This window comes from Oncorhynchus mykiss, chromosome 15 (assembly GCF_013265735.2).
Source record: "Oncorhynchus mykiss isolate Arlee chromosome 15, USDA_OmykA_1.1, whole genome shotgun sequence".
Classification (NCBI taxonomy): domain Eukaryota; kingdom Metazoa; phylum Chordata; class Actinopteri; order Salmoniformes; family Salmonidae; genus Oncorhynchus; species Oncorhynchus mykiss.
The window spans coordinates 39,648,905-39,676,671 of NC_048579.1; the positions used below are offsets into that span (position 1 = coordinate 39,648,905).

The 27,767-nt window shown below is 41.6% G+C and overlaps 1 protein-coding gene across 4 annotated transcripts in view; it reads left to right on the forward strand.

Moving 5' to 3' along the window:
* Positions 1 to 465: 465 nt before the first annotated feature.
* The window catches only part of LOC110490049 (protein IWS1 homolog), a 34,675-nt gene continuing 7,373 nt past the window's right edge, over positions 466 to 27,767 (forward strand). For 2 of the 4 annotated variants that reach the window (XM_036944352.1, XM_021563169.2), the window contains exons 1-13: positions 466 to 563; positions 835 to 891; positions 2,703 to 2,788; positions 3,155 to 3,704; positions 15,818 to 15,880; positions 16,217 to 16,415; positions 18,191 to 18,248; positions 20,837 to 20,952; positions 21,066 to 21,216; positions 21,304 to 21,386; positions 26,847 to 26,976; positions 27,085 to 27,202; positions 27,461 to 27,572. In XM_036944352.1, the coding sequence (XP_036800247.1) occupies positions 849 to 891; positions 2,703 to 2,788; positions 3,155 to 3,704; positions 15,818 to 15,880; positions 16,217 to 16,415; positions 18,191 to 18,248; positions 20,837 to 20,952; positions 21,066 to 21,216; positions 21,304 to 21,386; positions 26,847 to 26,976; positions 27,085 to 27,202; positions 27,461 to 27,572 (1,709 nt within the window). In that variant the 5' untranslated portion in view covers positions 466 to 563; positions 835 to 848. Of the gene's footprint in view, positions 564 to 834; positions 892 to 2,702; positions 2,789 to 3,154; positions 3,705 to 15,817; positions 15,881 to 16,216; positions 16,416 to 18,190; positions 18,249 to 20,836; positions 20,953 to 21,065; positions 21,240 to 21,303; positions 21,387 to 26,846; positions 26,977 to 27,084; positions 27,203 to 27,460; positions 27,573 to 27,767 lie in introns of all 4 variants that reach the window. The other 2 variants (XM_036944353.1, XM_036944354.1) reach the window with 2 other exon arrangements.

Consider the following 27,767-nt stretch of genomic DNA (forward strand, 5'->3'; position numbering starts at 1 on the left):
TGTAAGTGTATGTATGTCCCTTAAGGTCCTTGTGTAATTGTAATGTGATATTGTACCCCCTAGCTCGATTGTCCATTGTTTATAATTTATATATACTTGTGTTCCCTCATGTACTTTCTGTATTGATTTGTTGTTAATAAAAAAAAGACAACATGCATAGTAAAGTTTGCTTAACTATATACCTTTGTCGTGACTACAACCAACACAAAGCATATCGAAACAGTTACTATGCTGTTGTTGTCTTAGGTCTCTCTTTATGTCGTGTTGTGGTGTCTTGTGATCTGTGTTTTGTCCTATATTTTATTGTTTAGTCCCAGCAGGGTGCCTTTTGCCTTCTGGTAGGCCGTCATTGTAAATAGTGAATTTGTTCTTAACTGACTTGCCTAGTTAAACAAAGCTTAATTTTTTTTTTAAATACAACAGAAGTACCAAAGAATTTCAATGCAAGTAAAGACGCATAGGAACTACGTATATCGAAGCGCGACCAAAACTAAACGCATGCGCATATGACGGCCCCAGTCCTTTGACGCCATTTGAAACATCGCAGGACTGTTTTTCTTCAGGTACTTGCTAATGTTGATCAATTAGCTATTGTTTTAATTTGTTGACCTGCATGGTACACTATCATTGCTGGCTAGCTTTCTGACCAGATGGTATTAGTTAATTAGCTAGATCTTGATGTTCAAGTTGTGGTTGCTAACTACCTAGCAGGTTGACCTATTATTTTGTCGTTGCAGATTTCTTGTTTCAGAACTTATATGTTCTCATTGATTTAATAAACACAGATAATATTGATTAATCGGCGAGCCTAAGTAATGAGCTGATTGTCCATAGTGTTTTTCAGACAAATGGATGGCGAAGAGGACGAATTCTTCTCCGGGAACCACTCTGGTAAAAACTGCTTTGATTCCGCCTCGGCGGGGGCTAGCTTGCCAGCTAGGTCCTATTGGTTTGTTGTTTACTGTACCAGCAACGAGTTGTCTGTTCTTTCGTGTATTTATTATGGTTCCCCGCAAGGCAGGTCTTACAGGCCTAGTTTTGTCGCTTCTGGACTACTGGTCAGTTGCCACAAAGAAGAACTTGGGAAAATTACAACTGGCCCAGAACAGGGCAGCACGGCCGTACCTTACATTAATAATACGCATGTCAATAACGCGTGGCTTCATTTGTAGTGTTGTGGTGGGTTTTTCTTAACTTTTTACTATTTTCTACATTGTATAATAATAGTGAAGACATCATAACTATTAAATAACACATATGAAATCATAGAGCAGCCAAAAATATATATTTATATGTGAGATTCTTAAAATAGCCATCCTTTGCCTTGATGACCGCTTTGCACACTCTTGGCATTCTCTCAACCAGCTTCACCTGGAATGCTTTTCCACCAGTTTTGAAGGACATCCCACATATGCTGAGCACTTGTTGGCTGCTTTTCCTTCTCTCTGCGTTCCGACTCATCCCATCTCAATTGGGTTGAGGCCCGGCGATTGCGGAGGCCAGGTCGTCTGGTGCAGAACTCCATCACTCTCCTTCTTGGTAAAATAGCCCTTAAACAGCCTGGAGGTGTATTGGGTCATTGTCCTGTTGAAAAACAAATGATAGTCCCACTAAGCCCAAACCACATGAATGGCGTATTGCTGCAGAATGCTGTGGTAGGCATGCTGGTTAAGTGTGCCTTGAATTCAAAATAAATCAGACGGTGTCACCAGCAAGCACCCTCACACCATAGCACCTCCCCCTCTATAATTTACGGTGGAAAATACACATGCGGAGATCATCTGTTGACCCACACCACGTCTCACAAAGACACAGCAGTTGGAACCAAAAATCTCACATTTGGACTCCAGACCAAATGACAAGTTTCCACCGGTCTAATGTCAATTGCTCATGTTTCTTGGCCCAAGCAAGTCTCTTCTTCTTATTGGTGTCCTTTAGTAGTGTGTTCTTGGCAGCAATTTGATCGTGAAGGTCTGATTCACAGTCTCCTCTGGACAGTTGCTGTTGAGATATCTGTTACTTGAACTCTGAAGCATTTATTTAGGCTGCCATTTCTGAGGCCGGTAACTCTAATGAACTTATCTTCTGCAGCAGAGGTAACTGGGTCTTCCATTCCTGTGGCGGTCCTCGTGAGAGCCTGTTTTGTCATAGTGCTTAATGATTTTTACGACTGCATTTGAAGAAACGTTCAAAGTTATTGACATTTTCCGGATTGACTGATCTTCTTGTCTTAAAGTAATGATGGACTGTTGTTTCTCTTTGCTTATTTGAGCTGATCTTGCCATAATCTGGACATGGTATTTTACTAAATATGGCTATCTTCTTTATACAAAAACATGTAATGATGAAGTCAGTCTCTTTGAGCCATGAGTGATTGACATGCGTATTATTCATGTTAACTCTGCATGTACATTTTAAGGGCCAGCCGTGCTGCCCTGTCCTGGGCCAGTTGTAATTTTCCCAAGTTCCTCTTTTCCTCTTTTTCCCAAGTTCCTCAGGGCCTGGAGGGCCTGCCTAGTTGATATTGTTGTTAACAAGGCAGCGCAGCGCTTTAGTATGGGCAGACCTCTCCCCGTCTGAGCTACTGTTGCATCAATATTATTGTTTACATTGTCGGCATGCCCATTGTATATGATACCAACAGTTGTAAACATTCATTCTGGAATGCCAAAAAATGTGTTGGTTATGTCCTGGTCTTGTAGATGGTGGTGGCACCCCTGTACAGGACGAAAATGCTCCCGGTTCAGATGCGGAAGAGGAGACGAGGAATGAGTCGTGCCACTCAGAGGTAAGGGGATTGTCATCTAAGCAAGACGTGTTCAACACCAGTCTAGTGTTGTGGTCAAACCCTCTTGATTTCCCAACCATCTTGCACATACTGATTAACATTTAAAAAATATGTATAATATCCCAGGGCTCTATGCGGACCTTTTTTTACAAGGAAAAATGGAGGTGCACACAGACATTTAGGAGCACAATAAAGCTAGAATACTTCATTTTTCTAGGCGCGTTGGTGCTCCTAAATTAAAATGTCAGATCGCACAGCAAAATATTTAGGCTCATATGCAAGTTAAATGGTGGCACTGTAGAACCCTGTATCTATCCTAACCTTAGACTTATAAAGCATTTTATATTTCCACTTTTTGTTATGCAGGATGAGAATAGTCATGGTGAGGGAGCAGCTCAGGCCATGGAGACAAATGGTTTGGCCAGTGGGTCAGACAACGAGGGCCACAAAAGGGAGGACAGTGACTCTGAGGAGGAGGCACCAGTCAAACGCAGCACCTCAGACATAGAGTGCACCCCCCCAACCAAACGCAGAGGCAGCAACTCGGACATTGAGGGGCCCCCAATCAAACACAGAGGCTGCACCTCTGACATGGAGGAGAAAGAAACCAAGCAGGCTGCAGCCGGGAGTGACTCTGAGAACGAGGATCAGCCCCCGTCTCCAGCACGGAGCAGACACTCAAATGCACGCAGTGATTCTGAGACTGAGGTGCCTGAACACAAAGCGCAGATCAAGTCTGATGGAAAGGAGGAGGCGTGCGGTGAGAAGAAAGGGAAGTGGAAGGCTGTAATGCATTCCGACAGTGAGGATGAGGTGGAGGCTCGGTCAGTGAAAGCAGCTGCAGGCAGTGGCCAGGAGAAGGATAGTCCCGCAAAACGGGTGGTGGACGATAGTGAGGATGATGACGCAATGCCAAGTAGGTGCCATCTAAATCAGTGTATTGGGATGGGGGAAAACAGTTTACTCCTGATAAGTACACAATCAATCAATCTACTGATCCCTATTCAAATATATTTTCTATTCGCTTTCTCCAGATATCGGCATGCTCTGGATTAGTACACACATTCATACTACAACCGTTCCAAGTTGTGGCAGTACACGTGTCAGGTGCAATGCTGAAGGGAGGCACTGTGAGACCCAACCTGTTGCTTGCAGCAGTGCGATTAGGGACAGAGATGATTGCAGTTGATATGCAGCCCATGTCAATGGTAGAGGATGTCGGCTTCAATGTTGCCTTAATGGCATGTATAGAGCCAGACTACAAGATGCCAAACTGTGAATGTCTGGATGTAGAAATTGTATAATGATTGCTCTGTAGGTACAAAGTGCAAGCTCTCAAACACCAGATTGTTGGAAGTTTATGAACACGCTGTCACACATCACTGCAACGAGCCATCACATTGAGAAGTGCGAACAGGCACACAGCAGAGAATTGGTGCAGTAAGCCCTACCAGACGGCGCTCACCAGTAGTAAGGTGAGCGCCTTCTGGTAGGGTTTCCACTAGTTCACAAAGTCATTATTGTCTATATTGTAAAAATGCATAAAAATAAAACCAATAACCAATAATCTTGTATTTTCAGCTGTTTTGAAGCTGGTGTACAAAACTAAAGGTAAAAGTCGCAAAAACAAAACTTAAGAAATAGCGCATACAGAACGAATCTACTTCTCCTTAAACTTGCTTTCAATAAGAATTACAGATCTATAACTCACATTTCTATGTGAAATGTGTTTGTGTCGCACAAAAAGTTACACATTGCTGCTTTAATAACCTCTTTGTGCTAGGGGGCAGTATTTTGACATCTGGATGAAAAGCGTGCCCAAAGTGAACTGCCTGTTACTCGGGCCCAGAAGCCCAGAAGTTTCTAAAACTGTTAAAATAATGTCTGTGAGTATAACAGAACTGATATGGCAGGCGAAACCCTGAGGACAAACCATCAAAAAATAATAATAATTCGGCCTACTACTGTTTCCAATGGAACTGCCAGATTGCAGTTCCTAGGACTTCCACTAGAATTTGTAGTTTTTCTAAGTGGCTCCCATTTTGGCTGTAGTGTTTTCATGCGCGTGGATGAGAGCGCGTTCTTTGTTGTTTATCTCCTGTAAAGACAATAACGATTCTCCGTCTTAATGTATTGTTTATTTATGTATTAGGGTACCTGAGTTTTGATTATAAACGTTGTTTGACTTGTTTGGAGAAGTTTATTGGTAAAGTTTGGGATTCATTTTGTATGTGTTTTGAAGGAGGGAAACCGGTGGATTATTGAATGAAGCGTGCCAGCTAAACTGAGTTATTTATCAAACAAAAGGACCATTTGTGCTGTAGCTGGGACCTTTTGGAGTGCCAACAGAAAAAGATCTTCAAAGGTAAGGCATTTATTATATCGTTATTTCTGACTTTCGTGGCACACCTGGCTGGTTGAAAAATGTTTTTCATGCTTTTGTATACGCGGTGCTGTCCTCAGAGAATCGCATGGTGTGCTTTAGCCGTAAAGCCTTTTTGATATCTGACACAGAGGCTGGATTAACAAGAGGTAAGAAGTTAAGAGAGGTTGTATAAATAAGCGGGGTTTATGACTCTGTGGCTGTGGTAACTAGTGACGACCGTCTGGTCGAACTGGATTGCGGTAGATTGAACTGCATTGCCCCTTAGTGGTCATACGGAGGACCATATCTGAATAGTGAAGTCACATAAATCATAACATTTTCTTATCATTTAACGATTAATAAATGGCAGTTTAAACATTAACCACATTTTTTACATTTGTCACATGCGTCGTTCCCCGGTTCAAATGTTTAAACGTTGTGGTTATTTCCACGTGTAGCAGAGAAATAACAACAAATAAGGCACTGACTGATAGCTAGTATGCTAACCGTAGCTAGCTAATTCAAGTTATGTGAGCACCATTTCAGTTAAGACGGGCAATACTGAAAGTCAGATGAAATATTATTATTTCAGAAAGACTACCTGTCGAGATGAGTTTCAGCAAAACCATGCCTATACAAGATGTTGACGCTTTTCTGACTTTTTGATAATGTCTGACTTTTGTTGTTGTCTTGTCTGACTTTTGACCCTTTGATAATTCCAGCGACCCTGTTGGATTCCAGACGTCATTAATATGTGGATATGCACACGGACATGATCAAAAAGCTATATTTGCTCAAAAAGCTACAGTGGGGCAAAAAAGTATTTAGTCAGCCACCAATTATGTAAGTTCTCCCACTTAAAAAGATGAGAGGCCTGTAATTTTCATCATAGGTACACTTCAACTATGACAGACAAAATGAGGAAAAAAATCCAGAAAATCACATTGTAGGATTTTTAATGAATTTATTTGCAAATTATGGTGGAAAATAAGTATTTGGTCAATAACAAAAGTTTATCTCAATACTTTATATACCCTTTGTTGACAATGACGGAGGTCAAACGTTTTCTGTAAGTCTTCACAAGGTTTTCACACACTGTTGCTGGTATTTTGGCCCATTTCCTCCATGCAGATCTCCTCTAGAGCAGTGATGTTTTGGGGCTGTTGCTGGGCAACACAGACTTTCAACTCCCTCCAAAGATTTTCTATGGGGTTGAGATCTGGAGACGGGCTAGGCCACTCCAGGACCTTGAAATGCTTCTTGCGAAGCCACTCCTTCGTTGCCCGGGCAGTTTGTTTGGGATCATTGTCATGCTGAAAGACCCAGCCACGTTTCATCTTCAATGCCCTTGCTGATGGAAGGAGGTTTTCACTCAAAATCTCACAATACATGGCCCCATTCATTCTTTCCTTTACATGGATCAGTCGTCCTGGTCCCTTTGCAGAAAAACGGCCCCAAAGCATGATGTTTCCACCCCCATGCTTCACAGTAGGTATGGTGTTCTTTGGATGCAACTCAGCATTCTTTGTCCTCCAAACACGATGAGTTGAGTTTTTACCAAGAAGTTATATTTTGGTTTCATCTGGATCATCCAAATGCTCTCTAGCAAACTTCAGACGGGCCTGGACATGTACTGGCTTAAGCAGGGGGACACGTCTGGCACTGCAGGATTTGAGTCCCTCGCGGCCTAGTGTGTTACTGATGGTAGGCTTTGTTACTTTGGTCCCAGCTCTCTGCAGGTCATTCACTAGGTCCCCCCGTGTGGTTCTGGGATTTTTGCTCACTGTTCTTGTGATCATTTTGACCCCACGGGGTGAGATCTTGCGTGGAGCCCCAGATTGAGGGAGATTCAGTGGTCTTGTATGTCTTCCATTTCCTAATAATTGCTCCCACAGTTGATTTCTTCAAACCAAGCTGCTTACCTAATGCAGATTCAGTCTTCCCAGCCTGGTGCAGGTCTACAATGTTGTTTCTGGTGTCATTTGACAGCTCTTTGGTCTTGGCCATAGTGGAGTTTGGAGTGTGACTGTTTGAGGTTGTGGACAGGTGTCTTTTTTATACTGATTTATACTGAAGTTCAAACAGGTGCCATTAATACAGGTAACGAGTGGAGGACAGAGGAGCCTCTTAAAACCTCTTGAGGATAGGGCGACGGTAGCGTCTCAACTGGCCAATTTCCAGGGGAAATGCAGAGCACCAGATTCAAATAAAATGCTATAAAATTCTAACTTTCATTAAATCACACATGTAAGATGCTCATTTAAAGCTACACTCGTTGTGAATCCAGCCAACATGTCAGATTTAAAAAATGCTTTTCGGCGAAAGCTTAAGAAGCTATTATCTGATAGCATGCACCCATCTGCACCAGTAGTAAACAAAAGAGCTAGCGTAGCAGACGCTGCACAAAACGCTGAAATAAAATATGCATTACCTTTGACGATCTTCTTTTGTTGCCACTTAAATATGTCCCATAAACATCACAATTGGTCCTTTTGTACGATTAATTCCGTATATATATCGAAAATGTCCATTTATAAAGCGCTTTTGATCCATAAAAAACAGCTTAGAAAAACGCAACGTCACTACAAAATAGTTCAAAAGTTGCCTATAAACTTTGCCAAAATATTTTAAACTACTTTTGTAATACAACGTTAGGTATTTTTATACGTTAATAATCGATCAAATTGTAGATGGGGCAATCTGTATTCAATACATGAATGAAAAGAAAAAAGCTCTGCTCTTCACGTCTTGCGCAACTCACAAAAGTGTCCCCTGTTCCGAGTTGGCCTACTTCCTGATAAAACAAAGGAATAATCTCAGCCATATTCCATATTTTTTTATGCAGACTAGCTCAAAAATAAGTGAAATTATCCAATGGATTATGATCATTTTCTGGCCTAAAACGTGGAGGTTTAAAAACATTAGTTTTCACCACATTTTAATTTGCTCCATGTTTCAGGCAGCCAAGTGTAGGCTTAGGCGAAAAGCTGTAGCCAGAGAAGGAAGAGGAAGCGAGACACCCAACTTAGCTGTTTTTTCTGCTTCTGTGAAAGTAATGAACTAAGAAGACCAGACCCAGCTGCTATTGCATTATTGTCTTTCAGACAACCACCCCGTTAAGTAAACCGGAACCAAAAGATGTTTCAATGGTAATCGGCCGGAGTAAACTATCTTAATTTAGCCACCATCTTTGCTGTATCCAAAGATTACCTATTGAGTCCACGTACCCATTAAATAAAAAAATGCAGCTTTTTTAATGTGTCAACTAATTCATCTGGTTATATCCAGGACACAGAGCGGGGTGCCTCGTAAGGATCCGCAGAGGGCGAGTGGGAAAGCTGCCGTTACTGTCAATATTACTCGCCAACGTGCAATCATTGGACAGTAAATTAGACGAGGTGCGATCACGAATATCCTACCAATGGGACATCAAAAACTGTAATATCTTATGTTTCACGGAATTTGGCTGAATGATGACATGGATATTCAGCTAGCGGGATATATGTTGCACTGGCAAGATGGAACAGCACACTCTGGTAAGACGAGGGGTGTGGTCTGTGCATATTTGTAAACAGCTGGTGCACGAAATCTAAGGAATTCTAGATTTTGCTCTCCTGAAGTAGAGTATCGTGATAAAATGCAGGCCACACTATTTGCCTAGAGTTTTCAGCTATACTTTTTGTGGCTGTTTATTTACCACCACAGACTGATGCTGGCACAAAGACCGCACTCAGTCAGCTGTATAAGGATATAAGCAAACAGGAAACCGCGCACCCAGAGGCAGCGCTTCCAGTGGCCGGAGACTTTAATGCAGGGAAACTTGAATCAGTTCTACCTAATTTATTTCAACATGTTAAATATGCAACCAGAGGGGAAAACAAATCTAGATCACCTGTACTCCACACACACAGAATTCTATCCTCCTGATTACTGCTTACAAGCGAAAATTAAAGCAGGAAGCACCAGTGACTCGGTCTATAAAAAAGTGGTCAGATGAAGCCGATGCTAAACTACAGGACTGTTTTGCTATCACAGACTGGAACGTGTTCTGGGATTCTTCCGGTGGCATCAGTCACTGGCTTTACCAATAAGTGCATCGAGGACGTCGTCCCCACAGCGACTCCGTACATTTGACCTAAACTATTTTCAGGACAGACATTTCAGCTCATGAACAAAAAAATGGTACTCGCGGTTTGCTGCACGCACAAAATAAATATTAGACAGTATGTCTCTTGTTCTAACCACTTAGCTCGATAGTTAACTAGCAATCCAAATGCCCAACTGCAGAGCATTTAGCACATTTTAGACTGTTAACTAACTGTTAACCCAGTTAACAGGTACCTATTAAGCCCATTCTGGACTTTTTGCATTATATTCAATATTTTTATGTAAGTAAAGTCATTAAACTTCACGAGAGATTCACTTTTCTTATAAAATTAGGGCTGCATATGTTAGAAATATCTAAACTAAGATTTTGGAACGCACAAATGTGCACAAAGCGGGCAGTTCGGTTTTGTCACTTCAAGCCCAAATATGTCATACTTTGACTAAAACAGTGACTTGCATTGTTGTGCAACATCATGGGTAAGCTCTGGCCATTGTCTTTCAGCTTGAAAAAGTGGATTTCTAAAGGAGTGGGTGTTTTTAAGATTTGAGTTCATCGGCCGTCGGAACCCCAAACCAATGAATCTCCGGTTCGCATATTACTTTCTACCTTCTGAAACTTTTTCTTGTTGTGACAGCTGATGTGTCCTCTCTTTCAGTGTTGAATTAACCATGTAACTGCGTTGGGTTTGACCCCTTTAGTCGGTTGTTTGGTCAATAGGCTGTTGGTCAATCGAGATGTCAATAAAGCATATAGCAAAAAAAAAAAAGATAATTGTGATTTCACACCTGTGTTAGTGGACTAATCCATTGTGGAGGCTGTGGGGATGTCAGTCAATCACTCGAAGACATGTGCTACTGAAATTGTATGTGGTGATAATAACAATGGTGCAAAACTAATAGAAATATTATTTTATAACAAATGCACTTTCTCCCTCGTTGTGGATAGAGGTCGCTCTCCATGGTTCTGAAACATCAGTGCACTGTTGAAATGGCGCCTTATCCTAGACCATGTTGCTTGCTATGTGCATAATAGCAAAGTTGACCAGCATACTGGTTTTGAGAACAATGGAGGCAGCAGCAGATTATAGAAAAGGTCTATAATCAATAGACTAACTGTTAAATGTGCCTGGCTTTAGAAGTCATCAATATATCTACAGAAATAAGACAGATCCTGTTTCTGTTGCCTGTCAGTGTTTAATAGCTTACTGATTCCGTGAGCACCAAGCCTCACAACGACATGTCAAGTAAACAATTTCACTAATTTGGCTGTTTTTAATCTTTGCTTTGCTGTAATGGAAGCTTTACACAGATTTTTTTGTTAATTATTTAGGTTTGTTTACACTGCTCCAAATATTTATTACAACAATAACGCTCCTTTTTCTTGATCTCCTTATATTACTATTATTAAGTAATGTCATTTATCATTAGTAGGCTTAGTATAGAAGCCTTGTATAACATTAATGGAGCTGTAGGCCTAAGAGCAAATCCGGTTTAGTCTTAATACTGTAACTTGTTTAGATTTCAGCCAGTCATTTATTTGTTAATGGCATCACACAGCATACGAGTCATTCATGATTGAAATGCAATCAAGCATTTTAGTTTTTAAATAAAATAAAGCAAGCCTTGAATAATTTTCTTAAACAATAAATAAACCGTTCCATTTCGGAAATTGCATTCACCAATGAATGCGACTGTTTTTTTTGTCTTTGCTGTAACAAAGGATAAAAAAAACTTAAACGGACTCTCTGGTACACTAATTTATTTAGTGTTTACATTGTTCCAAACTGTCAGAAATGATATTGTAATCTATACCTTTGGTGCACACAATATGCACGCAGCGCTTGCTCCTTACCATCTTTTTCTTGATCTCCAATATTTTCCATAACTAATCACATTTTATTCCACACATCTGACTTTACCTCCTGAGCAACATTCCCTCTTTTCAAGTTTATTTGTCACATCCGCGTCCATTTTGCTGTCACGTGTTATGGTGTTCAGTGTTTGTTATAAACAATTTATTGATGTGATTATATGTTATAGGTCAGGCCCTATTCGGATGGGATTAGTTTTACTGTGGAAGTTGTAGTGTTTGTGTACATAATTACCCATCTGTAATTTTAGTCGTGTCTGATACTGTCATGTCAGTATTTTTTTTTTACATGGCAGCAGAGTAACAATTTCAGCCAGAATAACTTTTTGGGCTAACTCCTAGTCCCGTGCAAATCGACATCCCTGTGTTTTGAGAGCGATGTCTGAGTTTGCCAAGTGTTTGTCACGGTTTGTGCAAGAAACAATAACTGATTCGATAAATTGAACTAAGTGCTACGCATAAGCTATATATGAATGGCCTACATGTAGCCTATCAACTTTCACAGTGAATGCTTTTGTTTGTTTTGTGCATATAAATGTAATATTGCCGAATGCGGCAGTAAAAATACTTTGCCTATTTAATGCAACCCTTGTTGTTAATAGATCGCAAAGCAGCATACAACTCACCTAAACGGTTGGAAATTAGTAAACTTCATCCATAGCCTTAGCTCAAATCTGAAGGCCGGGGTGCATTTAGGACCTACTGCGGATCGCAAAAATATGCTATTGATTATGATCACACTTCCTCAATTCAAATATTATGGTGACACCAAGCTTGCATTATCATTGTGGCCCTATCACCTGGACATGTTGAAATACTATCTTAATGCCTAGAATAAAAACTTCCAGGCTTCCGTCATAACTGTCAATTGATTGATTGAAAAAATATAAATAATTACAGGGGGCAGGTTGGAAAAATCGAACCCTGTTCGAATTGTCCTCTGGAACCCTGTTCTCTTTTGTCCTCTGGAATAACGGCCATTCTGGAGTAGTAATTAAATAACCAAAAATCTCTAGTAATACTAGTCCACTGCGAATAGTTATTTGGTCACGTGCACGTGATGCATATATGTGTCAAGTAAAGAGGGCAAGGGTTGAGGGACTAGGGAATGTTTTTCCTAAACAAATTAAGGATTTCGGTAACAACTTTTCAGTCAATTTGTTGTAATTATGTTGCAGCTTTAGCAACACGGTCAGCGTGATAAACACTTTGATGTTCTTTGGTGGTTGCTGCAGCATGGAGAGAGACAATGTGCTAGTCAGTCACTTGCCGTCTTTTTTATTTATAACTTTTTTTTTTAAATAGGACAGTAAGTCTAAATCAATTGCTGGTCGGACTAGTCATTTGTGTCTTAAATATTTAATCAAACCGGGTACTTAAAGCATCAAACAAGCTCAGTGAATATAGTTGATTTGATTAAAACGCATATATGGAAAATCATGTTTCAACATTTCGACCACGGAAATCTAATTCGCATTAGTCTATGGAAAGAAGAGACAGACGAACACGATGATGTTGTCCATTTTCACCCCTGTCGTAGAAATTCAGTACTGAGAGAGACTTGGTCATTTCTTCAAACAATCATCTTTATTTAATATCGATTCATTATTGTAATAATGAAACAGTCAGCCCAACAGTCTTGTTCTGACTGTTGGGCTGAGAGCCTAACTGGAAATAAAAAAACATATTATATAGGACCTAAAAATGCTTAGTCACAATGGTTCTATTTCCCATAAGCCACCTTGGTTATCTACACAGGATGGTGTTTTACCCGACCCGGATTAGTTTCCCAGGTGCCAGGAAGATGAGACAATGAGGCATTGTTCTAAACTATTCCAGGCTATCTCGGGTCACACACACACCACATCTTGTCCTATGGAATGCCAGCGTTTACGTTTTTATCACCAACGTCAGTAGTCAGCTTGAAGCTATCTCCAGTAAAGCCCCTGTCCTCAACACCCAGACTAGCTGCAGGGTGCTGAAGTGGAGACCATAAAGCACAGTATTAGCAGGACAGAAATGCCTTACTGTTTGTTAAGAAAATAATTTTTACATATCCAACAAATAAGGTGAATACATAATTTTTCTATCACAACCCCACAAGTGTCTTGGGACTCATCTGAAGTCGGTTCAGCCTACATGCCAACTTCTGTCTGTAGCGTCCAAACACACACGGGCCCCTTTTTGGAAAGGTGACTCTCACGAACACATACAGTACCTGTCAAAACTCATTCCAGGGTTGTTTTTTAAAAACTATTTTCTACATTGTAGGATAATAGTGAAGACATTAAAAATATGAAATAACATATGGAATCATTTAGTAACCAAAAAAGTGTTAAACAACTTAACATATATTTGAGATTCTTCAAAGTAGCCTCCGTTTGCACACTCTTGGCATTCTCTCAACCAGTTTCATGATATAGTCACCTGGAATGCATTTCAATTAAAAAGCGTGCCTTGTTAAAGTTAATTTGTGGAATTTCTTTCCTTAATGTGTTTGAGCCATTCAGTTGTGTCAAGGTAGGGTTGGTATACAGAATATGGCCCAATTTGGTAAAAGACCAAGTCGATATTATGGCAAGAACAGCTCAAATAAGCAAACAGAAATGACAGTCTATCATTACTTTTAAGACACAAAGGTCAGTCAATCCGGAACATTTCAAGAACTTTGAAAGTTTCATCAAGTGCAGTTGCTAAAACAATCATGTGCTATGATGAAACTGGCTCTCATGGGAACAGCCACAGGAATGGAAGACCCAGCGTTATCTCTGCTGCAGAGGATAAGTTCATTAGAGGTAACTGCACCTCAGATTGCGGCCCAAATCAATGCTTCACAGAGTTCAAGTAAGAGACACATCTCAACATCAACTGTGTCCTTGATCTGATGAGTTGGTTTCAACCGCTGTGTCTTTGTGAGATGCAGAGTAGGTGAACGGATGATCTCCGCTTGTGTGGTTCCCACCGTGAAGCATGGAGGAGGTGGTGTGGGGGTGCTTTGCAGGTGACACTGTCAGTGATTTATTTAGAATTCAAGGCACACTTAACCAGCATGGCTACCACAGCATTCTGTAGTGATACACCATCCCATCTGGTTTGTGCTTAGTCCCACTATCATTTGTTTTTCACCAGGACAATGACCCAAAACACGCCTCCAGGCTGTGTAAGGGCTATTTGGCCAAGGAGAGTGATGGAGTGCTGCATCAGATGGCCTGGCCTCTACAATCACCCGATCTCAACCAAATTGAGATGGTTTGGGATGAGTTAGTCCGCAGAGTGAAGGAAAAGCAGCCAACAAGTGCTCAGCATGAAGTATTGTTGAGTGTGAAAAACCCAGCAGTGTTGCAGATTATGACACACTCAAGCTGGTGCCCCTGGCACCTATTACCATACCCTGTTCAAAGGCCCTTAAATATTGTCTTGGCTAGATTGCGGGGTGGTAGATGCCCAGTCTCCCGTGTAGCTCAGCTCAGGTGTCTGCATACACCATAGACACATATACTTGTCACAGACACGCCTTGGTTTTACTGCCCATTGGGGACCAAACATTTATTCCCTTTCAAAATCCTATTTTCCTTAACCCCTAACCGTAAAAAATAACCCTATTTGTATCCCTAAACCTAAAGGCGTTAGCATGCCAGGCGAACCAAACGAGTGTGCTCGCATACTCCCTTAAAAGTCCTTCGTTTGAAAAACTGTAAGAAATATAGTACTGTGTCAATTTTTTGATGCCATAGCCAGTATACATACACTTCCTCAAAATAGTCAGAATGAATCTAAGATGACTCAAGAAATGTCATACTTTGTTTTAGCAGAGGAGATCTTAGTTGTGCAATTTTACATCTAAGATGTTTGCAGTATTTCTCAATTAAAAAATGTGCATGAAAACAAGTCCTCTTGTTGAAAGACAACAGACTTTATTGAATAATCCGTACTGTTGACCAATCACCGACGAAGGGGCATAGACTTCGGCTATCAATTCTGGCTTGCCTCAAATTTTTTGTTTGCGCCCGAACAGCCGAGAAAAGCCTTACTGAAGTCCAAAATCGAACAAACATGTTTTATTTTGGGGACTGGCGAAATGTCTCGTTTTAAATATATACACTTTTTTTTTAAAATCCCCCTTGTTTTACTATCCTTGTGAGGACTTTTGGAGGCGGCAGCGTAGCCTAGTGGTTAGAGTGTTGGACTAGTAACCGAAAGGTTGCAAGTTCAAATCCCCGAGCTGACATGGTACAAATCTGTCGTTCTGCCCCTGAACAGGCAGTTAACCCACTGTTCCTAGGCCGTCATTGAAAATAAGAATTTGTTCTTAACTGACTTGCCTAGTAAAATAAAGGTAAAAAAAAAAAAGGACTTTTGGAACCCAAAATGATAGTGAAGTTAGACCACACAAATTCAGCTCAGACAGACACAGGCAGGAGTCAGCTTGGACAGATCCAGCTCAGAGAGGTCCAACTCATTCATGTACTCTGTCAGCAGCATATTTTAATTTAGAATGGACAATTAATGTGTTTATGCAAGAAATGTTAGGGCATTGAATCAAAATGAATCGCACCAAATTGTTTCAAAATGTATTGTTACTTTTCTCAATGAAAGATGCACATCCCTGCACTGTATCTATCAGGTCTCTAACTCCATCTGTTGGTTTCTTAATGTGATTGTGTTGAATGTGTATGTGCTGTTACAGTGAAGAGGAAGAAAGCCATCCTGTCAGACAGTGAAGATGAGCAGGAAAAGGCTGACGAACCAGGTAAAATGAAAGACCGGCAGCTGGACCAGTGCAATTGGGTGGCTCTGGTCAAAAGTAATGTACTGTATGGGGAATAGGGTGCCATTTAAGATACTCACCATATCTTGAAGTCTATGATGGTTAGCGAATGTGTGGAGATTAAGGCTGCATCTTAAATTACTCCATAGTGTACACTGTGGTGTGTTAGGTCTATGTATTTTTTTATTGAGCTGCTCTGTTGGCCAGGTCTCACTTGTAAAAGAGGTCTTCTGACCTCAATCGGACTTCCTAGATAAATAGTTGTGGTCAGAGCCGTGGGGCTCTATGATCATAATGATGGTGACTCCTCTTCCTCAGCGTCGAAGAAGAGCCGCACCGTGTCTGACGATGAGAACTCTGACAGTAACGCAGGCTCAGAAGCGCCCGACAAAACCATGGCCAAACTGCGGGAACTGGGCTCAGAAAGCGAAGACGAGGATGATGGACAGAAGGCGTCAGGAGGGAAGGATGAGAAAACACTGTTTGGTAGCGACAGCGAATCAGGTGACGAGGAAGAGTAAGTATTCCGATCCCTACACTCACACTCAGTTTTGAGTTTTGAATTTCCTTATATAAATTAGAATTTGCTGTTTGCTTTTTACTAACTTTGTCATTATTTCTGTAATGATAGCACTGTACAAGGTATTATTGTTATTTTTATTCTGTAACTTGACATAAATAAAATTGTATTGGATTTTGGATTTTTCACATGCTTCATAAACAACAGGTGAAATGCTTACTCACGGGTCATTTTCAAACAATGTAGAGTTAAAGACAGATTACAAAAAACTCTATTAAAATAGTGACACAAGGAATAAATACACAGTGAGTAACAAATAACAATGAGTAAAAATAACAGGGAAGTACCAGTACCGAGTCGCTGTGCTGGTGTATGAGGTGGTTATTATTATACCTTTATTTGAAACAAGGAACACAGACTGAGACCAAGGTCTCTTTTACAGCTGAGCCCTGCGTATACATGTTTACACATACAGTTTTGGGACAATGATTAAGAAATTACACAAGACAAACAAAGCGATCACAGATAACATTAAAAAAAATACAGTAGCAGATTGTTACATTTACACACAGGTTATTCCGCTAATAGCACAAGAACTTGCATTACCTGAATCAGTTGCAAGCAATACAAAAATAAAAATCCTCCAATAATTGTTTAAAATGGGCAAGGGGGACAAGTCTCAAGTTTAAGTTTAGTCTGCAGGCTATTCCATAAGCAAGGAGCATATCAGGAAAAGGCAGCCATACCCAACTCTGTGGAGATCGCAGGGGCGTCACGTGTAATCCTTGCTTGAGACCTGGTTTTATGAATTATAGTTATAATGTTGATGAGTGATGATAAGGTAGTTTATTCAGAATTGCTTTATAGACACATGAGAGCATGTTGTTCTCGTCTCATGGACAGCGACGTCCAACCCACATTTTGATATAAATCACAGTGGTGAGTTCTGTAGCTAGCACCCGTAATAAACCTAAGTGCGCAGTGATAAGTAGCATCCAGCGATTTAAGTGTGGATGCCGTAGCATGCATGTAGATGATATCCACATAATCTAATACAGACATAAAAGTAGCTTGCACAATTTGTCTTCTATTTGTAGAGGACAAACATGTCCTGTTTCTATAGAGGAAGCCTAGCTTGATTTTTTTGCCGTTTACAAAGTTCGTCAACATGCATTTTAAAAGACAGTTTATCATCCAACCATATCCCCAAGTATTTATATGCAGAAACCTGATTAATTCGAGAGCCATTCTAAGCTTGTAAGTGCAAGTGTATTTTCAACCAACTTTTTGAACCTATTCAAATGTAAAAAATGTGTTTTCTTTGCATTTAAAACAAGTTTCAGCTTTATAAAAGACCCTTGTAAAAACTTTAAATCTGTCTCCAATTGTGATAATGCTTGGTCAGCTGTTGAAGCAATAGTTACATGAGTGTCATCAGCATATAAATGAATTTTACACTTATCTCATCACCGATGTTGTTTATGTAGAGAGTGAACAGTGATGGACCAAGTATAGAACCTTGTGGGACCCCTTTCACCAACTCCAATGGCTCTGACTGGATGCCGTCGACTCTAACAGCTTGACTTCTATCCTTTAGATAGTCATGAAACCAACGACAGGCTTCCGATCCCAGTCCTATTAATGACAGCTTACCCAAAAGTATCGCATTGTCTGCAGTACATGCGATACATAAGTACTGTAAGGGTGCGTATGTATTCTAGACTGTATGGTTGGTTCTGATTTGTAGGGTTCCTATGCTCTCTCTCATATAGGAAAATGATTGCAGACATTTTTGGTGACTCAGGTGATGAAGAGGAGGAAGAGTTTACGGTGAGTTTTACTAACTTTACAAATCAAATTTCAAAAGTTTGGACACATACTCATTCCATGGTTTTTCTTTATTTTTACTATTTTTGCCTCCCGAGTCCGTACGGGAGTTGCAGCGATGGGACAAGACTGTAACTACCAATTTGGATATCACGAAATTGGGTAGAAAATGGGGTATAAATAAATAAACAGCCTTGATGGCCTTAATGTAGTTTTCAGTCTCTCAGTCCCAGCTTTGATGCACCTGTACTGACCTCGACTTCTGGATTATAGCGGTGTCCACAGGCCGTGGCTCGGATGGTTGATGTACTTAATGATCTTTTTGGCCTTCCTGTGAAGGTGCTGTAGGTGTACTGGAGGGCAGGTAGTTTGCCCCCGGTGATGCGTTGCGGGCGGTGCAGGTCCTGTACCAGGTGGTGATACCCAGCAGAGGGGAGCACGCACCTATCTGGACTGGATGCTCTCAATTGTGCATCTGTAAAAGTTTGTGAGGGCTTTAGGGGCCAAGCCACATGTCTTCAGCCTCCTGAGGTTGAAGAGGTGCTATTGCGGTGTCTTCACCACACTGTATGTGTGGGTGGACCATTTCAGATCGTAAGTGATGTATACGCCGAGGAACTTGAAGCTTTCCACCTTCTCTACTGCGGTCCCGTCGATGTGGATAGGTGCGTGCTCCCCTCTGCTGTTTCCTGAAGTCCACGATCAGCTCCTTTTGTTTTGTTGTGAGAGGTTATTTTCCTAGCACCACTCTCCCAGAGCCCTCACCTCAACCCTGTAGGCTGTCTCATTGTTGGTTATCTGTCCTACTACTGTTGTGTCGTCTGCAAACTTGATAGTTTGAGTTGGAGGTGTGCGTGGCCATGCAGTCGTGTGTGTGTGTGTGAACAGGGGGTACAGAAGGGCGCTGAGCACACACCCTTGTGGGGCCCCTGTGTTGAGCATCAGCAAAGTGGAGGTGTTTACTACCTTCTCCACCTGGGGGCGGTTCATCAGGAAGTCCAGGACCCTGTTGCACAATTTTATTCGACACATGCTTCGTAAACAAAAGTTAAATGCTTACTCACGGGCCCTTCCCAACAAAGAAAATAGAGAAATAATCTAAACGTAATAACACACAATTATAAATACACAGTGAGTAATGATAACTTGGTGTACCTGTGATGTTGTTAGACTTGCCCCAAACATAATGTTTTGTAATCAGGACAAGACAAAAAATTGTCCTTTGCCTTTTTTTTTGCAGTATCACTTTATAGTTCCTTATTGCAAACAAATTTTGGAATATTTGTATTCTCTACAGACTTCATTTTCACTCTGTCATTTAGGTTAGTATTGTCGAGCAATTGCAATGTTGATCCATCCTCAGTTTTCTCCTATCACAGCCATTAAGCTATGTACCTTTTGTAGCCTTTGGTCTCATGGTGAAATCACTAAGCCTTTTTCTTTCTCACCGGCAAATGAGTTAGGAAGGATGCCTGTATCTTTGTAGTGACTGGGTGTATTGATACACCATCCAAAGCGTAATTAATAACTTCATCATACTGAAAGGGATATTCAGTGTCTGCTTTTTTTCCTCCACATCTACCAATAGGTGCACTTCTTCTTTGCGAGACATTGTAAAACATCCATGGTCTTTGCTTGGAATTCACTCCTCGACTGAAGGAATTTACAATTATTTGTTTATTGGGTACTCATAAATTGTTAACCACTGTTATTGCACACAGAATAAGTCTATGCAACTTCTGTGACTTGTTAAGCAAATTCTTACTCCTGAACGTATGTAGACTTGCCATAACAAAGCGGTTGAATACTTAGTGACTCAAGGCATTTCAGCTTTAACATTTATTTTTTGTTTATTTCTAAAAAATAAAATTACACTTACACTTTGTGGTAGCTATTTGGTTAACTATTTAACAAACTATTTAGCAGTCTCATGGCTTGGGTGTAGAAGCTATTCAGGGTCCTGTTTGTTCTAGCATCGTTACCGCATGCCCTGCGGTGGCACAGAGGAACAGTCTATGACTTGGGTGGCTAAAGTTTGTACATTTTTAGGACCTTTCTCTGACACCGCCTGGTGTAGATGTACTGGGCCGTATGCACAACAGAGGGTAGCCACTTGCGGGTCAGATGTCAAGCAGTATGTTGTCTTGCTGTTCTGCCTCCTCTCCTAGTGTTCTGTTTCCATTGGTCCCGCTAGCAATCCTACCCCTGCACTTTTTTACAGACCTTAAAGTACTGGACAAGTGAGAGCTAGCCATAAAGCATAGTTATCCTATAACTTGTATTATTCAGGAACATAAAATACAGTCAAAAATGAGAGAAATACTGTGAAATTGTTTTTTTTGACCATATCCAGTCCTTTCAGATCTGTGAACATCAAGGGTCCCAATCACAGATTAAGCTTGTCCTGGACTAAAAAGCATTCTTAATGGAGAATCTCCATTGAAATGGCTTTTAGTCCAGGATTAGACTTAATCTGTCTGGGGAAACTGCCCCCAAATGTTTAGGGACTTTTGGGAATTGTCCAGACACCGAAACTATACCTCATCTTTGATTCCCGATCAAAACGACTGATGTTGTTTCTGCACCAATAGGGTTTCAATCAGGAGGATCTGGAGGGGGATAAGAACCAATCACAGGCCTCGGCAAAGAAAGCAATGGAAGACGACTCGGACTCTGACGAGGGCGTGGACAGGGGTGGTGTCCAAGAGTGAGTATCTCATGAAGTCTTTGTCAATATTTTCAATCAATCGATTTCCTCTTGCCACTATACTTTAATTCTATAGTGGAGGCATGGCTAACTGGCTGACTGTCTCTATTCAGCACCAGCTTCATGTCAGACTTTGACGTGATGCTGGCTCGTAAGAAGGCCCAGAGCGGGAAGCGACGACGGAACCGCGACGGGGGAACTTTCATAAGTGATGCTGATGATGTGGTCAGTGCCATGATCAGTGCCATGACAGAGGCTGCAGAGGTGATGTTCAGGCCCCAAACTGTGTATGTGTTCTGTCAGCTCTTCAATGCAGATGCGGGTGTACCATTCTAACTGTGTGATTTACAGGAGGACAGAACACTGAATGCTCAGAAGAAGCCAGCCTTAAAAAAGCTGACCCTCCTCCCCACTGTAGTTATGCACCTGAAAAAGTGAGTCCATCTATGGCTCTCGATACTACCACAAGCATAGTCTATATTCATTGACTTTACAAAACATTAGGAACTTTCCATGACAATGACCAGGTGAAAGATGTGATCTCTTATTGATGTCACTTGTTAAATCCACTTCAATCAGTGTTGATGAAGGGGAGGAGACCGGTTAAATAATCATTTCTAAGTCTTGAGACATGGATTGTGTGTGTGTTCCATTGAGGGTGAATTAGCAAGACCTAATATTTAAGTGCCTTGGAATGGGGTATCGTAGTAGGTTCCAACCTCCCAAGGCTGTTCTGAAGGATGGCTGTAGTCTTCTTTTTTTTTTTTTGACTGTTAACTATAAACTTGATGTCCTCTAGCCCTGTCTACAAGGCTTCCTGCCACCAAATGCGCCTTGGTTGGGTGTTGTACAGCCCAACTTTGAATTCTGCATGACAAGCCAGGGGTTATGCGTTTGCTTGTTGTTGAACAGCAAATTACACATGCTCTGAGCACTTCGTCGGTAGATGCACCACCCCCTTCCCTCCAGCTCCCCATCTCCCTCATGCGGAGTCTGACTCGCTAGTAGGCCTACAGTGGGGGTGCTGGTGGTGATGCTGAACTGGTGAGATTAGCAGCACTGCAAGCTAAGAGGCATTGCCATCAGGAACAGTTTGCCTCTCATGCCTCTCCTCCGCACTGACCGATCTCAGGCTCGTTCTCTGGATTTTCAGACTTGGAAAATGTCATCAACCTTGATTGCCTTTTCTTATCAATTAAAAAAAATATATTTGGCTTTCCCACATTTCAAATTCAGTAGGGAGACGACTGGCCTAGACAACGTGACGTGATTTACGTAGGGACCTCTACACCAGCTGATCACCACTACCAAGACCTGATCAGTTACTTCCAACACTGGCCCTCCCCATAACCTCTATGTACAAATAATAGCGCAAGTCTGGGATCAATGAGGCAAGATGGAATGCTTACACAAAAGGATCACCCTGCATTTACTTGATGGTCTTTCTGGGGGGCAGGGGAAGTGATTTTAACCCTGATCGCTTTTATTAGAATGTCTACAGTGCAAACAGTGAAACAATTAATAAATCATGCCGCGAGAGGTACCGGATCGGGGAAATAAGTGTCGGAACAAACAGAGTCCAATCTGAGCAGTGCCGGATCCTGTTCAAATTAAGCACTAGCTTTATGTTTTGATTTTTGTTTTTTGCGCAGGCTGTACACACTTCATTAGTCTCTCATTCAATTTGACAAGCGCTTGATAATGCCTCGAATTTCACGGCGGCATCCCCTCTGTGGCTGTAATGCCCCCTAAAAAATCCATGCCTTTTGCAGCCAGTGGCCGTTGTGCCCTTGGCCTGGAGAGCTGCGTTGTGCCCCTCTCACTGAGCACTATGCACTCCTAAGCACCTCTCACTCAGATGGCTCTCCATCAGGTGATCGGATCTTTCTCACAGGCTACAAGTGAAGGGACACATCAGGGACGCAACTGCGCGCATCCTTATGCAATTCCGAGATGCAAATAAAAGACTGTCCAAATTTTACTTTTCGTCAGCCAACAAGATGAGTAGGCCTAAAAGAACAGCAAAAGCACTAGCCTATGTCAATCTACTAACCCCCATAATACAGAAGTTGACCTGTTCTGTACGATAAATAAATATTCCAAACATAGTCTGGGACAGTTGTGGGACACTATAGATCCCAAATTAATACAACCCCACTAGCATCAAAAAAAGCTTTTTTATGCAATGTGGCTGACGCAACAAATCAGAACATTTAGCTTAAATTGTTGATAAACTGAGGCTATTTCTTCACATTATAAGCGGAGCAGTGTGTACATGGCAGTAGGCTATAAGCGTAAATGTTCCATTACCCGAAAACACCATTATCAAAGGTGACCGCAAAGGTGATTATACATGTAATGCTTTTATTATAACGGTGCGTTTTTATGGTAAATTCTAACCCAAACTTGAATCTCACATGCTGCTTAAGTGTGCCAGTTAAGCTCTAAACACCTTGAAAAGCAGATTAATGTGCTTCATTTTAAGAAGTTATTTGGTCACTTTAGTTGTGATACAAACCTTATCAAAACATATAGGTCTATGGGCTAGGCTACATGAGGTGTGCGACTATGATTCGAACGGCATTGTATCTTATGCTGGGCATCATTCACAAGTGATAGTTTAATAGGCTAATATTGTCACCTATTGTTCTGGTCTTTACATATACAAAATTATGTATGTGTGAAATTTCTTTTGATTTAGAATGGACACTTATCATGCACCTGTCTCAAAACAGGCAGCGGGTTAAAATACATGTAATCTATGCACTTAAATAGCAAATGGAGGATGCTTTTCCGGTGGATAATTTTCATGCCAGCCAGGTAGGCTTTACTCCTGTTGTGAAGATAAACAATGTGCTTCCATTGCTATAGAAGGCTTAGGGGATCCTCTTTTTAGTAGAGGCCATCAATCTGTTTTCTCACATAACTGCATAGCCTATTGAAATGTTGCTCAAAATGAGCTAATGGGCTCTCATGAAGTGTTTGATTAGATTTTAGAATACATTTGCATTGATGTCAGAGTGATTAGAGGGACAATGGAGTGCTGAGTACCAGGCAGTTAGCATGTTTGGTAGACTGCTAATGACCATCAGCAGAAGCCTAATTACCGTGACAAAACGGTCACATGGAATTTGACTGTCGTCATGACTCGTGACCCCCGGTGAGGTGGTAATAGTCACCGTAACAGCTACATACACAATCCATGTCTCAAGGTTTAAAAATTATTCTTTAACTTGTCTCCTCCCCTTCGTCTACACTGATTTGAAGTGGATTTACCAAGTGACATCAATAAGAGATCATAGCTTTCACCTGATCAGTCTATGTAATGGAAAGAGCAAGTGTTCCTAATGTTTCGTACACTGTGTGTGAGAAATACCACATGGAATCATGTAGTAACCAAAAAAGTGTTAAACAAATCAAAATATATTTAAGATTTGAGAATTTTCCAAGTTTCTTCAAGTGCAGTCGTAAAAACCATCAAGCGCTATGATGAACTGTCTCTCGTGAGAACCACCACAGGAAAGGATGACCCAGATGTTACCTCTGCTGCAGAGGATAAGTTTATTAGTTACCAACCTCAGATATTGCAGCCCAAATGAATGCTTCACAGACTTCAAGTAACAGACATTTCACCATCAACTGTTCAGAGACTGCGTGAATCAGGCCTTCACGGTCGAATTGCTGCAAAGAAATCACTACTAAAGGACACCAATAATAAGAAGAAACTTGCTTGGGCCAAGAATGGACAGTAGATCTGTGGAAATCTGTCATTTGGTCTAGAGTCCAAATTTTGAGATTTTTGGTTCCAACCGCCGTGTCTGTGAGACGCAGTGTATGTGAACGGATGATCTCTGCATGTGTGGTTCACACCGTGAGACATGGAGGTGTGATAGTGTGGGGGTGCTTTGCTGGTGACACTGTCTGTGATTTATTTAGAATTCAAGGCACACTTAACCAGCATGGCTACCACAGCATTCTGCAGCGATATGCCATACCATCCGATTTGCGCTTAGTTCCACAATCATTTATAGGACAATGACCCAAACACACACCTCCAGGCTGTGTAAGGGCAATTTGACCAAGGAGAGTGATGGAGTGCTGCATCAGATGACCTGGCCTCCGAAATCAAAAGTAACAGTCAGGATCTGGTGTGGAGACCAGCTGCATTAAGTACTGCAGTGCATCTCCTCATGGACTGCACCAGAGTTGCCAGTTCTTGCTGTGAGATGTTACCCCACTCTTCCACCAAGACACCTGCAATTTCCCAGACATTTCTGGCGGGAATGGCCCTGGCCCTAGCCCTCACCCTACGATCCAACATGTCCCAGACCTGCTCAATGGGATTGAGATCCGGGCTCTACGCTGGTCGTGGCAGAACACTGACATTCCAGTGTCGCAGGAAATCACGCACAGAACGAGCAGTATGGCTGGTGGCATTTGTCATGCTGGAGGATCATGTCAGGATGAGCCTGCAGGAAGGGTACCACATGAGGGAGGAGGATGTCTTCCCTGTAATGCACAGCGTTGAGATTGCCTGCAATGACAACAGGCTCAGTCCGATGATGCTGTGACACACCGCCCCAATGACGGACCCACCACCTCCAAATCGATCCCGCTCCAGAGTACAGACCTCGGTGTAACGCTCATTCCTTCAATGAGAAACGCGAATCCGACCATCACCTCTGTTGAGACAAAACCGCGACTCGTCAGTGAAGAGCACTTTTTGCCAGTCCCGTCTGGTCCAGCAATGGTGGGTTTGCGCCCATAGGCGACTTTGTTGCCGATGATGTCTGGTGAGGACCTACCTTACAACATGCCTGCATGCCCTCAGTCCAGCTTCTCTCAGCCTATTGCGGACAGTCTGTGCTGATGGAGGGATTGTGCTTTCCTGGTGTAACTCGGGCAGTTGTTGCCATCCTGTACTGATCCTGTGCAGGTGTTATACCTGATCTGCCACTGCTAGTACGATCAGCTGCCCGTCCTGTCTCCCTGTTGCGCTGTCTTAGGTGTCTCACAGTACGGACATTGCAATTTATTGCCCTGGCCACATCTGCAGTCCTCATTCCTCCTTGCACAGATGAGCAGGGACCCTGGGCATCTTTCTTTTGGTGTTTTTCAGTCTCAGTAGAAAGGCCTCTAGTGTCCTAAGTTTTCATAACTGTGACCTTAATTGCCTACCGTCTGTAAACTGTTAGTGTCTTAACGACCGTCCCACAGGTGCATGTTCATTAATTGTTTATGGTTCATTGAACAAGCATGGGCAACATTGTTTAAACCCTTTACAATGAAGATCTGTGAAATTATTTGGATTTTTACTAATTATCTTTGAAAGACAGGGTCCTGAAAAGGGATGTTTATTTTGATTTGTTAACACTTTTTTTGGTTACTACATGATTTCATTTGTGTTATTTCATAGTTTTGATGTCTTCACTATAATTCTACAATGTAGAAAATAGTTTTAAAAAATACATTTTTAACTTAAATGAGGTGTGTCCTAAATTGATTGGTACTGTACGTAAGTACATGCATGCAGTGTGTGTGTGTGTGTATATACATATATGTGTGTGTGTGTGTATATACTTATTTTCCACCATAATTTGCAAATAAATTCATAAAAAATCCTACAATGTGATTTTCTGGATTTCTTTTCTAATTTTGTCTGTTATAGTTGAAGTGTACCTATGATGACAATTACAGGCCTCATCTTTTTAAGTGGGAGAACTCGCACAATTGGTGGTTGACTAAATACTTTTTTGCCCCACTGTATGTGTGCGCACAGACTGAATGATTTAGAGTTTTTAAATTCAAATGTAGTACAATTGAGTTAATGTGTAGCACGTAGGTGATTGGCGTTTTGCCTGCATATATGGTCTGACGTGTGTGTGTGTTTTCAGGCAAGACCTCAAGGAGACGTTCATCGACAGTGGAGTGATGTCGGCCATCAAGGAGTGGATTGGCCCGCTGCCAGACAAGAGTCTCCCGGCCCTCAAAATCAGAGAGGATCTCCTCAAGATCCTACAGGAAGTAAGTGCTAGTGATTCCATTTCTGCCAACTCCCCCCTGAAACGCCACCATGGTTTTTAATCTTTGTAAAGACCTGTGTTTTCATATAGTTTTCGGTTCTCCCCCCAGCTCCCCAGTGTGAGTCAGGAGACTCTTAAACACAGCGGGATTGGCCGAGCCGTCATGTTCCTCTACAAACACCCCAAGGAGTCGCGCCCCAACAAGGACCTCGCCCTCAAACTCATCAGTAAGTGCCTAGATATCTACGCTCAAAAACATATAATATGCATACAATAATGTGCATTTTGGTGACATTAATAGCTGACCAAATATTGTCTGACTCTGAAAAGGGAAGTAGGTTATTATTATTGTTTCAAAGCTTTGGTTTTTAGTAAGTTCCAGTGGCTTCTAACGAGCATGCAATAGGACACGGTCCCCCTGTAGAGGTAAATAGTGTTTGGGTGTTGGTAGAGTATTAGTATTGATACGTGCCATGTCTGCACAGACGAGTGGTCCCGCCCCATCTTTGGCCTGACATCCAACTACAAGGGCATGACGCGCGAGGAGAGACAACAGAGAGACCTTGACCAGCAAATGCCGCAAAAAAGACTCCTCAGGTAAATGTGTGCACACCCCAGGGTTTCCTTTAGGAAAATGTGGCGCTGGATAAGGTGACCGGCAATTTATTTGAAAAAATATATACACTACCGTTCAAAAGTTTGGGGTCACTTAGAAATGTAAATGTTTTTTGCAAGAAAATCACATCTTTTGTCCATTTAAAATAACATAAAATGGATCAAAAATACAGTGTA